The sequence below is a fragment of the Leopardus geoffroyi genome, chromosome A2, assembly GCF_018350155.1.
Source record: "Leopardus geoffroyi isolate Oge1 chromosome A2, O.geoffroyi_Oge1_pat1.0, whole genome shotgun sequence".
In the NCBI taxonomy this organism is placed as follows: domain Eukaryota; kingdom Metazoa; phylum Chordata; class Mammalia; order Carnivora; family Felidae; genus Leopardus; species Leopardus geoffroyi.
The window spans coordinates 118,832,832-118,848,601 of record NC_059331.1 but is presented as its reverse complement, the minus strand read 5'-3'; the positions used below and the strand labels follow the sequence as shown (position 1 = coordinate 118,848,601).

General features: G+C 41.3%; 1 protein-coding gene across 3 annotated transcripts in view; it reads left to right on the top strand.

The window, feature by feature from the left end:
- The window catches only part of SKAP2 (src kinase associated phosphoprotein 2), a 185,152-nt gene that overhangs the window by 150,088 nt on the left and 19,294 nt on the right, over window positions 1-15,770 (top strand). For all 3 annotated transcript variants that reach the window (XM_045495149.1, XM_045495150.1, XM_045495151.1), the window contains exon 10: window positions 12,257-12,334. In XM_045495149.1, the coding sequence (XP_045351105.1) occupies window positions 12,257-12,334 (78 nt within the window). The remainder of the gene's footprint in view (window positions 1-12,256; window positions 12,335-15,770) is intronic.

The window sequence follows — 15,770 nt, the reverse complement described above, 5'->3', positions numbered from 1 at the left end:
CTGGAGGGGTTTGGGGAAAACACTCTAATTGGGGGACATTTGAGCCATGTCTCAAACATGAATAGGAGTTGAGTTTGCCTCTGGTTTCCTTAAGTGTACCTCAGAAGACAACTTGCAAATGAAATCATTGAATTACTGTCACTGATTTTAAAGGAAACATGCAGGAAGAGAGAGATGCCAGAAGTATGGAGTCTAGCAATTAAATGGTGAGCTCTTCAAAACGGGTAGAAGGTTGCAGTATCCGAAGTTGGGTTTCCTGAAACAGACTCTGAGACCGTTGTATGTATAAGACTTACTGGCGAGTGGTCTTGGGAGATACCGTCGTGTGAAAGCAAGGAAGGCAGAATCGGGCGGGAGAAACTGGTCTATGACACAGCTGTGACTGAGGCCTCAGCCAAACTCTTGGGGAGCTCTGGGTCTAGGATGCTTCTTCAAGGTTGTTGTTGAGGCGAAGGGGGCATGTCTTTATGTTCCTACATCAGCTCGTCACTGGCTCCAGGCTGTCCTCTGGGAGGGGTGTAATCTTGAGTGAGGCAGCTCCCTGTAGCCGAGGACAGTTCCTAGTGGGGGACACAGCTGTGAGCCAGCAGCAGTCTGAGTCCCAGCAACTGGAGGACGGCTGCGTCAGGCCTGAAGAGGGCTTCTGGGAGGAGCGCCACATTATCCACTCTGGATGGATTCTGCAAACCACTGCAAAGTTTAGGAACTTTGAAGTGGGCTCTAAGGCATCAGAGAGAGTCTTCTGTGCTATCTAGAAGATGAAATAATGATTACCAGAACCCAGCATGTATTCAGGGAAATGACAGACATATCACTACACTTAAGTAAGTGAGGCATGTGGCCAAGATTGTCATGATATTTTTATGGGTGTAAAGACCGTTGGATAACTGACTATACAGCTGTGCCCAAAGGGTGCTGGTTAATTTATTTTGTGAATGTCTTAGAGCTTAATTCTCAATATTGTCGTACCATTGTATTCGTTGATGCCTAGATGAAGATATACAGGCCATGCTCTCAATAGACTGAAGTCATGGATCAAATCTAACAAGATGAAATATAATAGGGGATCACACTTGCTCCAAAAATCTTGTTGCACAAGTACGAGAAAGGAAAGACTTGGCTTCACTGCAAATGGGAAGAACACCTAGGGATTTTGGTCAACAGCTCAGTATGAGTCAACAGTGTAATGAGATTCAATCCTGAGATTGTGTGCTTTGGGAATATAAAATAATTATCAGATAGTGTTCTGGGTTACCAGGCTATCAGTTTTTCTCATGTTGTGGATCAACAACATTTAGATATTTAACTAAAATGACATAGATGAAACGAGAGAGTATAATGCTAAGTGAAATAAGTCAGTCAGAGAAAGACAAATACCGTATGACTTCACTCATAGGTGGAATTTAAGAAACAAAGCAAATGAGTAAAAGGAAAACAGAGAGAGAGTGGGGGGGGGGGTGGGGCGCAAGCCAAGAAACAGACTCTTAGCTATAGAGAACAAACTGATGGTTACCAGAAGGTGGGGTGGGGGATTGGTTAAATAGGTGATGGGGATTAAGGAGTGCACTTGTTATGATGAGCACCACGTGTAGTATGGAAGTATTGAATCACTATATTGTACACCTGAAACTAATATCACATGGTATGTTAACTGGAATTTAAGCAAACACGTAAAAAAGAAAAGAAAAGAAAACATAGGGCAGTGATTCCCAAACTTTCTGGTCTCAGGAGCCCTTTACAATTTTAAAAAGTATTGAGGACCCCAAAACGCTTGATTTATGTGGGTTCCACCTCTCCATGTTTGCTATATTGGAAATTAAAACTGAGAAATATTAAAAATGTTTATCAATGAGTTTAAAAATCTCAATGATAGGGGCGCCTGGGTGGCGCAGTCGGTTAAGCGTCCGACTTCAGCCAGGTCACGATCTCGCGGTCCGTGAGTTCGAGCCCCGCGTCAGGCTCTGGGCTGATGGCTCAGAGCCTGGAGCCTGTTTCCGATTCTGTGTCTCCCTCTCTCTCTGCCCCTCCCCCGTTCATACTCTGTCTCTCTCTGTCCCAAAAATAAATAAAACGTTGAAAAAAAAAATTTTTTTTTTAAATCTCAATGATAAACCTATTACCAGTGAACATAAGATATTTTTAGGAAAGAATAGCTATAGTTTCCCAAAATATCAGTGAAAAGAGTGACACGGTTTACATTTTGGCAGATCTCTTGAATGTCTAATTTAAAAGAATACATGTAGACTCTCAGATCTGCTTCCGCATTCACTGTGTTGAGATATGTTGTTTGGTTTAAGTCTAGTTAGCATATGGAGAAACCCAGCCTCACACAGGTATATAGTAGGAAAAGGCAAGGGTTTTAATAGTCGTAGGAGCTATATGTTCTTCTTTGATAACTGTACTCAAACTGGACAAGTTAAAGGTTAGTTGCAAGGTGGAATCCAAAACCGTATCAATGAACTTTCTGTACTTTGTTACTTTAAAATTCACGGGTCTGTCTTATACTTTGACTGGATCTCTTCCCAGGCGTGTTTTGTAACATCATGCATTGGTCATTTGGAAAGTATTGGTTCACTGCATTATGCAGAACTTCCAAATATTGGTGAAATGATGATACAGTTAAAACCTGTAGGATTCATTAATATCACCACCAATCTCATTAGAAAAGTCTTTCAATACTGGGGAGCGGTCAAGCTCACGGTGGCAGATCTAAGTTTCTAAAATGCTAATTTTTGCTTGAAAGCTTAAATTTTATCATGGCAATAGCTGTCAGTTGTTTTCTTTGAAATAACAAGCTCACTTAGTTCATGTTTGAGAAAATATCTGCCCGATTCCCAAGTCTGAGTAACCGCAGTTTGTCTGTCACTCATTCATTCAAGTAAAAATGGTGTCCCGTGAAAAAAAGCTCGTTCAGCTTGCCACTCAATCTTTTGCACATCTAGAAATGCAGCACGAGTGCTTCATGCATTCTTCTGATTTTGTCACACAGAATATTAAATGGACATGTTCTCAGGGTTGATATTACATGAAAATAATAATTTGTACTGCTTCCCCGCGGACGTTCTTCGGTGAAACTGGCTTGTTTGTTTTTAATGCTAGTGCAAAGCAGTGAAGAGACAGTGACAGCTTGGTGCCATTGCCTTGATTTATGCTGAGGTGTCCGCCGTTTACCCATCATGCTCCGCAGCATCCGTGCAAATGTTAACACAACGAACAAGGCAAATGTCTTCATTTTATTACGAAAATAGTTTTGACCTCATAGACTCTCCACCTCCCAAAAGGGTCTCGAAACCACTGCTGTTAGAAGGGATGTGGAACCGATCAGTCCAATGGGTGATGGTTCCCCTTATGTTCCCGTGCTCTTTCTTTCCCAGGCTCTTGAAAATGAGGTGAAGGTGCACCTCATGAGAAGAGGATGAGTGTGTTTGCATAAGCAAACAGGAAACAGAGCCAACGCCTCTAACAGCTGAGTTCTGGTTCCGTCTGCTTTTTTCTAAGGTTATAGTAGACAGTTGTGGATCCATATAAAACAGCCAAGTTACCATGAAATGATCTCAACACCACCCTGTTTATCATTAGATGGTATTTTTTACAGAATAAAATTTAAACCACAATCTACATCGAGAGGAAATATTTTACTTTCTAAAAAGGAACTCAGAATAGTTTATAATAAAATACAAATACATTTGGAAGGAATGGATGATTCTTATATATATGTATATATTTCATATGAAATAATGTATATATTTCCTAATAATGAAGTACGTATATATTTGGATATTCTTGTTACTCAGAAACTGAGTAGAGGTGGTCTAGGAGAAGATGTTAATAGTGGTTATGGATCAGTCTTGGATGATTTAAAAAATGTAAAATATACACACACACACACACACACACACACACACACACACACACACACTTGCTTATTTCTATTGTCTGACTGCCAGCAATGAACAGATACTGCTTTTGTGGCAAGAATAATAATAAAGAAGGTTAATCTAAATTAAAAACCAGGGGCGCCTGGGTGGCTCAGTCGGTTAAACGTCCGACTTCAGCTCAGGTCACGATCTCGCGGTCCGTGAGTTTGAGCCCCGCGTCAGGCTCTGGGTTGATGGCTCAGAGCCTGGAGCCTGCTTCCAATTCTGTGTCTCCCTCTCTCTCTGCCCCTCCCCCGTTCATGCTCTGTCTCTCTCTGTCTCAAAAATAAATAAACTAAAAAAAAAAAAATAATAAAAAAAAATAAATTAAAAACCAGAACTATTATTAGTGGCAAACTATAACTGTACCAGAAGTCCACAGCCAGATCGAGGTTACTGTACCTGAGAAACAATTTAATTTGACTTCTTGGGTTAAAAGAATTTTAATATTGCAGAACGTATTATAGATGTTAATTAAAAAGCTACGAGTTTGAGCTTTACGGAATGGTTAGGAGAATTTTCTATCATGGGATGCGTGAGTAGAATATGCCCCGGGACAGGGAAGAGCCACGTTTCGTTGTTCCCTTGTGCCTGGTACTCCTTGGGAGTAAAGCCTTCTCCTGACTCACAGTCCCTTCTGACTGACAGGATCTGGCCCGTTCAGACCTTATTTTAACCGACATACTTTGCTTACCATAGTTGCCTGTGGGTGATCAAGTCTGTGTGAGACTGCTCCTGAAGAGAGAAGGACCTCTGGAGCAGCAGAGACTTTTCCAGAAATGTCCGCAGTGCACGTTGCGTAGAAGGCAGTGCAGGGAGAGAAGAGCAGAGCGCAAGTTTCGTGACCTTGGCCCAGTCGGTCATTCAGGACCCCGTTAATGAAAGAAGGAAGTTGAACTAGATTATAGCTAAGGTTTCTTTCCCTGAGATTTTGTCCAGATTCTGCCAAATGAAATTCTTGCTTGAATTTGAGGTTGTCCCCAAGATCCCAACCTTGATGCTGGCAAGCTTAATGTCTGTGAAAATTTATTATTTTTGCATTTTCAGGTTTGTGTATAAATGATTAGCTTTAATATAGTGCAGAGATGTACTGTGATCTTAGGGAGCTTATTTTTGCTTTTGAGGGGCAACTATCAAACCCTAGAAGAATAAAATGTCAAGGTTGAAAATTAGATGGTATGATTGAATAACTACTGCTTATTTTGTTGCCTTTTATATCATATTAACCTTCTTGGTTGCCAAATTCATAAGCGGTTGCAAAACACCTAGTTTCTAAGATAATGACCCTGATACTGCAGGCTAATTGGGTATTTTTTCCCCCCTGGAAATCCGATCGTGTCATTACCCTGCCCCAGTCCTGTTCAGAGTGCTGAAGGGTAGACATTATTCTTTGTACTTTACTGAGATGAGAATTACAGTCTCGAGGTCACAAGAGTAACTGGAACTTTTTGTTGACATTTTATTATTATTATTATTATTATTATTATTATTGAGAGAGAGAGACAGAGAAAGAGAGAACGAGCAGAGGTGGGGCAGAGGCAGAGAATCTTAAGCAGGCTGCGTGCTCAGCACAGAGCCTGACGCAGGGCTCCATCCCACAACCATGAGATCGTGACCTGAGCCGAAACCGAGTCAAATGCTTAACCGACTGAGCCAACCAGGCACCCGAGTAACTAGAACTTTAACGGTAGGCCCCAGTTTGCCTAATTTCCAGGAGAGTAAACATGACTCTAAATATACCATTTCAGCCGTCTTTATCTTTCTGTTCATCTTGAAGTTCATATAATACTAAAAGGCACACGTTTCTATCTTTAAAAAAGTATATGAGATACATGCCAGTCTGTAAAATATATGTCAGTCTATTAGATAGAAAAATCCTACAGAAGTGTCATTTTTTAACTTACCAGTATAGGCCCCTAGGGAACTCACTTTTCCTCCTTGTCTTGGTTTGAATTCCCTTGCCCGTAGCCCTCTGACCCCTGCTTTTCTGGTTTTACCTACTGCCAGCTTCCGAGCTTCGCCCCGGGTCCGGAGAGCGAAGAGGGGCTCTGGTGCCGTTTGTGTGAACCTCCTGCACTCTCCCTCTTTCACACTGTAGTGCTGGGGCTAGCCAGGTGTCTTCATTCCCCTCGTTACATCTGTCCCATCTTCTCCCAGCCAGGGACATATTGCTTGCAATGCCCTGGAGCCAGAACCCTTGGAGAAATGTGCAGGATAGTTTGTTGCTCTGGAACGGAGGCAAACGTCTTTGTTCGTAAAAAGACTTGCCATGTGCTGTCTGCATTTGACCATGTTTCCCTTCTGGAAATCCAGTGAAGAAAGAAAAGCTGGCTGGCCTAGAAAAAAATTATGAAATGTTATTTCCTAATAAAATAGTTGACATATTTTTGCAATAATGAGTCCCACTAGAGACCTTTCCAGAGTACGAAGTGGCACGTGCTGGCTTCAGGGCACTTGAGGGTGTGCACATCAGAGGTGGGGAAGGAGGGCTGGGAGCACGGAAAGGAGACGTGGGTTGGGGGCATCCCAGCTTGAAATTCTGTTTCTAAATCCTTGCTTGCGGGGCGCCTGGGTGGCTCGGTCGGTTAAGCGTCCGACTTCGGCTCAGGTCATGATCTCACGGTCCGTGAGTTCGAGCCCCACATCGGGCTCTGTGCTGACAGCTCAGAGCCTGGAGCCTGTTTCAGATTCTGTGTCTCCCTCTCTCTGACCCTCCCCCGTTCATGCTCTGTCTCTCTCTATCTCAAAAATAAATAAACATTAAAAAAAATAATAAAAAAAAATAAATCCTCGCTTGCAAGGATTGCTTACCTTAAGATGTCCTCGCGGGGTGCCTGAGACTTTGGCTCAGGTCATGATCTCACGGTTTAGGAGTTCGAGCCCCGCCTTGGGCTCTGTGCTTATAGTGTAGAGCCTGCTTAGGGTCCTCTCTCTCTCTCTCTGTCTGGCTGTCTCTCTTTCTCTCTCCCTCTCTCTCTCTCTTTCTCCCCCTCAAAAGTAAACATTGAAAAAAAAAAAAAAATAAAGGTGTCCTTCGCATACAATGCTACAGTAGAGCAGAATCTGTGCACTCATGTGGAAATGTTTTCCGGGTCCAACAGACAGCTGGTATGCACATGAAATTTTAGAAAACCATCTATGAGCTGAATAGAAGGTGAAAAGAACTGGCATTTGCTGCAGTTTCAATCCCTGCTCTAATTGCACGTGTGAACTCGGACAGGTTACTCAAGCTTTGTAAATTACATTTCTGCGTCCATAACATGATGGTAAAAATACCTGTTATCACCTCATACAACGGTTACGAGGATTTAGTTACATAAGGGATATAAATGCATACAGCATGAACATTCAAGCAATAAATGTTAACTTTTCTTGAGACAAATGTGTAGTTTTGTAATCAAATGAAGCCAGGGCAGGTAGAAATCTACACCCAATCTTTATTTCAGAGCATAGCTTTTGATTCTGTGTTTTAGGTCTTGAAAATACATTGTAGTTCGGCAGAGCCGTTTTCTGAAGATGCTTAGTGAGAAAGGTAATCATTGTGTGTGAGTCGAAGGTTTTCTGATGTTGTCCTCCTCTCCCTGGAAGATGTGATAAGATCAGTTTTCAGCCCTGATGTGAACATCACACACCCTATTTTGGTGCCAACAAATTGTCCTCAACCTTTTTCAAGCAATGTCAGCTGTCTTTGTCATTTGCTTATAGCTTTTCTCTTTTGGTTATTTTGTCCTTAAAACAAAGAACATTAGTAAGGAAGAAATAGCCATTTTGTACAAACTGCATAGCTAGACAGATTTGTGATTCTTATTAGGGTAATAATCCATCTGTTATGGAACTGGATCAATTTGTAAATTAAATTGATTAATCTAGCAGGGGACAAAAAAAGGTCTTCACTTCTCCCACGTAGGCAAATGGTAGTCATCCTAAAAAGATTTGGGAGGACCCCGTTCTCTGCTCTTCTCCCTTTCTCTGCTCAGCTCGGACGGAAGACCAAGTATCTGCTGAAAAGGGGAGCGAGAATGGAGTTCAGGCTTTTGGGTTCTGAGTGCTCCTGGAACTTCCATATTTTTGACCGGGCTATCATGTTAAAACCTTCTGGTGACTACCAGAACATGTCTGATACTTGCTGATTAGTTTAGTGAATGTACAACTGTGTTTGAATTATCTTCTGCAGTGAGTTTACTGTTATTTTCATCTTGTCTGATCAACAAAATCTTCTGATGATTCTGCTAACAATGTGTGATTGGAATAATAGCGTCACATGTTGCAGAGTTTTGTGCTGCAGCTGAGAGGCATGTAAATACAAGCTGCTTATTTGCAAGAAGCTTCCAGATTTGCAATATGATTGCTATGGAAACCACATAATGAAAACCTTATAACCATCTGTGTGGTTTGATGGATTTTACCGCATAGCTGAGCTGTTTTTGTTTACTGTTATTAAAATGTTGAATGGAATATATTAACCCCACAAACATTGGCTATTTGAGGTATTAATTAGTATTGTATAATGACATTTGTGACTCAACACCAAAATAAAATATGTTTAATAATAAACCTAAATAAAACAACATGTGTATATATTTCTAATATATTGAGGAGGTAATTATTGCCTAGAATTTTCATTTGTCCTTATATAGTTTTTGAGTGGTGTGGAGAGTTTTTCTCTGTTAATAAATGAACATAGTAGGATTTATTTTCATGATTTTGAATCTGTTTGTTCACTGCATATTTATTGAACATCTCCTCTGTATCAGATTCTGTTCAAGATTTCAGTCTGAGTTTCTCTCCCTAAGATTAAAACACATACACACACACACACACACACACACACACACACCCCAAATTTTATTTTGTTTTCTTTTGTATGGAAGCTGTTTGTATTGTTAGCCCAAGATAAAATGAGCTGTTTGAACATCGTTAAGGAAAACTGATGTATGAAATGCAGAAGCTTTGACCTAAAAATATCATTACTCGGTTTAAAATGGAGAAAGGAAGTTTTTTAAATGAGTATTTCCTCCTCTAAAATACTACTTGTTCAGCATCTCACACTGATTTTGGATACTTCTCAGTAAATATTGATACTTAAGTAAATATTTTAATAGCATTATTCTGATAATTTACGAATACATTGTGCACATTTATAGCACTTAAATTTTAATAAAATAATACAGTCACAGTAATAAATTATTCTAAGTTCATTGTTTACTTTGCCAAGAGCAGAATTTTCCATTTAATTACTGTCATTAGTTTTTGTGATAGCTTGACCCTAACTTTGGATGGTAAGTCTGTATCCCATGATGTCTTCTTAAATTTTTTTTTTAACGTTTATTTATTTTGAGAGAGAGAGACAGAGAATGAGCAGGGAAGGGGCAGAGAGAGAGAGAGAGGGAGACACAGAACCTGAAGCAGGCTCCAGGCTCTGAGCTGTCAGCACAGAGCCCAACGTGGGGCTCTGGGGCTCGAGCAAGATCATGACCTGAGCCAAAGTGGGACACTCCAAGGACTGGGCCACCCAGGCGCCCCTCCCATAATGTCTTCTTAAGAAAGAAGTGCTTCCTATATTGTTGTGCTTAAGGCTTTTGACTTGAGGTCAAGAGCCCTTCACGACTTTTGAATTTACTCAACTGTCTGATTTGTGACCAGCTTGGAGGAGAGAGAGCACTGAGGAAAGAGAAAGTAGGACAAATAAGTAAAGTTTTCTCCTTCTCCTTTGAAAAAATTAACCATCTATAAAATAAGTCGGTTGGGCCAAATGTGTGTAAAACTTGTATATGAAAACACCCTAATAAACCGTTTACAATCACGAGGCCTTGAGGTTTGGCATAAGTAAGATAACTGTTGTTGAAGAGAAAAGAGACAGGACTTGGTATTTGATTTTTTTTTATTAGTTCTTCCATGTATTAACTGCTCTCTGACTGACTCATATTAAATTGCCGACACTGCGGTCAACTTAATGTGTATAAAGTGCCCAATATTTCCAGCTGTTCCCTTCTTTTGGAGCTCTCCTTATTTTGTTTGAGTTGAGTTGCAGAAATTCAAAGCAGTTGTAGGTTTGTTTTAGAAGTACAGTAACCCTCAAGCCTGAGTTAAGTGGTGAATTTTCTGAGTCACCACTTTAACATTTGCATGAGCCTCCTTACTTTGCATCTACTCCCCTGTAGATGCAAACTTGTGAAGCCTTCCAGTTGCCCCTGGACGTTTCCTCTGGGTTGCTCCACCGGTACCTTCAATCTCTCACGCGGCTCCCATGTTCCCTTGGCAAAATAGCTTATCTTGGCTATTCTTTTCTTTTTATTTATTTATTTATTTATTTATTTATTTATTTATTTTATTTTTTTCAACGTTTATTTATTTTTGGGACAGAGAGAGACAGAGCATGAACGGGGGAGGGGCAGAGAGAGAGGGAGACACAGAATCGGAAACAGGCTCCAGGCTCTGAGCCATCAGCCCAGAGCCTGACGCGGGGCTCGAACCCACGGACTGCGAGATCGTGACCTGGCTGAAGTCGGACGCTTAACGGACTGCGCCACCCAGGCGCCCCTTGGCTATTCTTTTCTTAGGAATGGTGCGTTCCCATTTCTCTGCCGACTAAGCTCACAACTTGTGTCATCCTTGGTTGCTCTTCTTCCCTTAGCCCTCCACATCCAGGCAGGCACAAAGCTTATCGATTCTAGTTCCTTTTCCTCTCATAACCGGCTCCTTGCATTTCCTCTGTCCTTTAGTTAGGACTTCCTTCCCCTTTAGCCAGACTCTACGTGGTCTGTCTCCCCCCATGCCCTCCTTCAGGCTCTCTGGGACAATGGGACCAGATGACCATTCCACAAGCATAGTGTTAGTTCTGCCCTTTCTCTGCTCAAAGGTCTTCGGGGGCTCTTACTGCCTACCAAATCAAGGTCTAAAGTCCATGGCCAACGTTCATGGCCCTTCAACAGCTGGCCCAAACTACCAGCCTTATCTCCCATCCTGTTCTTCCCCTTTGACTACTGCGTTCTTTAGCCAAATGGATAGTACTGAGCTTTGTTGTTTTGCTTATGACTCTCCCTCTGTCTAGAAATTTCCTCCTTCCCATCTCTCTCCATTAAATTTTCTCCATCCCTCAGAGCCTTCGTGGTGTTCCCCCTTGGGTGGTTTCTAGCCTGTGTTCCTTCAGTTCCTCGTGTCTCACGTGTCAGGTTTTGTGTCCCTCATCCCATTCTCCTTCAGGTACTACTGTCTTCTGTGCCCTGTAGGCTCTCAGCTTCCTGAGGGCAGAAGTTTCCCACTCTCTTTGCCTCCCTGGTAGAAGCTGTCTCTTACAGGTAGTTAATACTCAATGGATTATTTGATAGCCATAATGGCTGTGTTTACCTATTTTGCATACTTTGCTTTAATGTTTTTTATTTTTCTTGAAATTATGATTCTTTTGAACACAGTTTTTCTTGGGCATGCCATTTTGTTCATACATCCCGCCTTAAATATCTCTAAAGTGTATATAAATCCTTAGGTGAGGAAAGTGGTCATATAATAAATGTTTCTTTAATGTAAAATAACTAAAGTCTATTGACTCTGTTTAGAACTCTTCTCATTTAGTCTTCTCCTCTTTCTTCCTCTCAGCGGGGGAATGAATGTGATAGGAAAGGGTGGGAATAACAAAGGTAAGGCCCAGAATATGTGCAGAATAAAGCACACGGACATTAGGATCACAGGCCTTACCTTTTTGAACCTCAGTTTACTCCTCTGTAAAATGAGGATTTAAAACTATTTATCTGTGACATCTTAACATCTGCTATGGTCTATGACACATAGTAGATCCACAGTATGATTTGGGGGGAATTGTCCTAAAGGGGGAGGATCCGTTCGGTATTCGCCCATGAAGATCAAGGGAGAAAACATGAAGGGTCTGACACTCAATAAATGACTTCTAGGTTAACTGTATTTTATATCACACATTTTCCCTGTGTTCTACTGATGGGTTAGGGACCGTGGTTTTATCCTGCCTCGGTATAATGTGGTCTGTCCATATAGTGCTGGGTGTTACTTTACTGGATTTCAGGGCTGATCTGGATTTAAGAGTGTTCCAGAGGACTTTCCAGTATGCGAAACAAAATATGTGAGGTATCAGCATGTATCTTAAATTTTATCAAGCCAACTGGTAAGGTCGCTACGTGCCACTAGCTAGAGGTTTGTTTGTTCAGCTTTAGATTATGGACAAAGGAATGTGAATGTTGAGCGGTTTCATTCTTTGAGGAGGAATATTTATGCGTCGTGAACTTTCAGTTTTGCTCGTAAAATGGGGTGAGGACTGTCTCGTTATTTCTGAGGAAAACCTTCAGCGTGCCATTTCTGTTGTTTGCTTACAGAAGAGGAAGAGGACAGTGCTCCCACAAACGTGGAGGACCAAAGGAAGACGAGTCAGGACAGTGCTCTCCCCGCCACAGGTACTGAATCGTGAAGCTTCTTGGGAAGCTTCTTTTGGTTTTGTTCACTTTCCCTTTCGTCACTTTTCTTACAGCTCTAAAGAGGGTTTACCCAACTCCCCCGAAGTTGGCTGCTTCGATCTGGGTATCTTAGGGCGGATAAGCTGCTTAGTCCCATTTAGGATGCATGAAAACCACTTGAGAAGGATTTATAAAGTAAGCCAATTTATACAAGGTATTCCTTCCTGAATTACTTTGTAATGACTCAATTAGCTTTCATTTCTGCACAAAGGAGATTTAGTTGCATAAATTAGCTTATCATCATTGAGGAAGTGTCACTGCTAAAGGACAGTTTATAGATACAACATGCAGTTGCTGTCAAACCTATAAGAATGTAATATAGACATCTGTGTATACTTTGTGCTTGAGCAGAACAGACTTCTGCCATTCAGAGACCAACAGGGGACAACAAGTTGCCCAGGGGACTGGCAATGTAGACATCTCTGAAAAGGTCAACTTGACACAGGCTCTGACAATCGACCCGCAGCTCTGTCTTCTTTGATAAAAATCAGATAAACTTAAGACCGCTAATTGATCTGCAGCCTGTTTAAATGTTGGCCATGCATATCTTCATTGCATATGATTAACACAGAAAGCAAATGAATTGGGTAAGAAATGCCAGAGTCCGGTGACAGCGGTTTAAAAATTGGAAAAGGACACTGATGGCCTAGAAGGCTAGGAAGGATATTCCCCTTATCCATTTCCACTTGGCACCTGGCCCCAAGTACTAATTATGACTGAGCCGGGAAAAATAACCACACATGCTGTGTACAAGATCACATGATATGGGCGACTTTTTTTTTTTTTTTTTGGGTTGTTATTTCCAAATAGCAGGAGATAAACCATATCTGGAGGGCAAGCATGAGGTTAGCTTTGATAAACCAGCCATTATTTTCCACGGAAAGAAGAGAGGGGATGCCTTCTTATCAGGACTTTTACACCTCCTCGCAGCCACATGTCAGCTGGGGCAAGGTCTGCCATATCATCCCGTGTCCTGCACAGAGCTATAGTTGAGGGTCACCTTCCCTTCTCTGATACGTTCATACATCACTCTTGCCAGCTGTCAGAGGCAGGGTGGACAGGAAGTGTGTGTTCAGGAAGTAGCTTTCCCGAGTCCTTCCTACCATGACACGCGGAAAGGAAACAGAGGCCTGACTTCCGGACCCGGACAGGAAAGCAGGAGCGGGCTGCTGCAGAAGGTTTGGTTTGCTTTTTTCAGAAAGGAAGTGAGGACGAAGTCATTAGATGTTAGCACTCTGGTCCTGTAAAAGGCAGCTATAAAATCCTAAGACTGAGCGAAGCCTTGAGGATGATCCACAGTGGTAATTTAAGTATATGTGTTTTAGGATGTATCAAAAGCTTCTGCCGAAAGCACGAAGGGTTTTTGTTTTTGTTTGTGTTTTCTTCAGCGCAGGTGTAGAAGCAGACACGTGTAGGTATCCCTTCCACAAATAGAAGCGTCCTGGCTTAAAAGCAGTTGTATTTTTCAAAAACCCTTTTAAAGCACCCATCTCCCAAATGTTTGCCTTTGAGGGAAGGAAGAAAAAAGTCAGTTTTTCTTCAAAGGAATGCACTAAGTCGATCTAGCTTTCCGTGCAATCGCTGTAAAGCACTGCAATAATTCTTATCTTTAGTGACATGAAATTCTTTTCAAGCAACAGTTTTAATGCTTTTGCATAGCAGTGACCTTTGCTCCCTTTGGGCTGTCAAAGATGTAACACTAGAAGTTTGTTTGCTGTGCAGGGCAGTGGGTTGACAAGGGTATTACTATCTTGCCGAGCATCACATGACGTGAACTTCTAACCTTACTCAAGAATGTTATATGTTCTTCACGTTGAGCGATTTTACTTAAAAAAGGAGAAAAAAATTCAGACTAAAGCGAAATACATAAACAACATAATCCTGTATTTCTTATAAGTTCTTTTATGTTCAAGCTTGCACGTCTTGCATGTTTATATATATGTACAAAATGACTCCATTTGATTTTTTTCAAAAATTTTTAATGTTTATTTCTGAGAGAGAGAGGGAGACAGAGCACAAGCAAAGGAGAGGCAGAGAGAGAGGGAGACACAGAATCAGAAGTAGGCTCCAGGCTCCGAGCTGTCAGCACAGAGCCCGAAGCGGGGCTCGAACTCACGAATGACGCGATCATGACCTGAGCCGAAGTCGGAGGCTTAACCAACAGAGTCACCCAGGCGCCCCTGATTTTTTTGAACACTGTAGAATTTGCTTATCTTTCTGAAATCGTTTTTAAACGACTGCTCAAGAAGAGATTTTTCATTATCTTACATATTGTATGTTTCAGCCACTGCCATCGTATTTTTAAAATCCTTTTTTGTTCTTGTAAAAGTATCTCCGATGTTTAGCCTATTTTTCCTAATGATTCTGTTATTGCCCGATGATCTGTTTTTGAATGTTGGAAAAAGCAAGAACGAGTATATTGTTTGAATCCTTCAGAGGCTGGCTAATTTAGAATGGTTGTTTTTTCTGTCTTTACCTTCTCTTTTTAACCATTCATGCCTCTCAGGACAGGAAACATAATGAGGTGAGGTTTTCTGTCATTTTGAAAACATAGATCATGATGCGGGAAGATTAATCCATGCAGTGATAACAACTAAAGAGACTTACTTGTATTCAGAACGTGGGATTATCTGTGGCATTACATTTTTGTTTTTTAAAAACGTATTTTACACGGATTATTTTTTGGTGTATAGGTGAACAATGCTAACTCTTGTGAGCTCACTGTGCTTCTGAGGCTAGACCCGTGCGTAACTTTTTGAGGTTGGTTAGCCATACTTAAAATTTCAAAACTTAAAATAGTGAAAAGTAAACCAGAGAAGCTCACTGCTCTCAAAGGAATAAAGCAATTCCTAATTTTTATATCTGAAATTCATACCGGGGCACCTGGGTGGCTCAGTTGATTGAGTGTCCGACTTTGGCTCAGGTCATGATCTCACAGTTCACGGGTTCGAGCCCCGCGTCAGGCCCTGTGCTGACCAGCTCAAAGCCTGGAGCCTGCTTTGGATTCTGTGTCTCCCTCTCTCTCTGCCCCTCCCCCACTCGCACTCTGTCTCTGTTTCTGTCTCTCAAAAATAAATAAAACATTAAAAATATTTTTTTTTAAATAAAATTCATACCAAGAATTTTAACGTTACTTTCCTGAGGAGACTAAGGCTAATAAATTTTTATCACCGGGCCTTCTCGTTAGTTGTGGTTCTTCCGCTTTATACCTACTGTTGCATTCTGAAGTAGATGGAATAGTAAATTGTATGTGTGTATAGCCATGTGACATAAACAACTTATTATTCTTTAACAGAGCTCACATATGGGACACAGAAATGAGGTTGGTCTTTGGGTAACATCATCATCAAGATTATCGAAAACACAGTAGAAAATG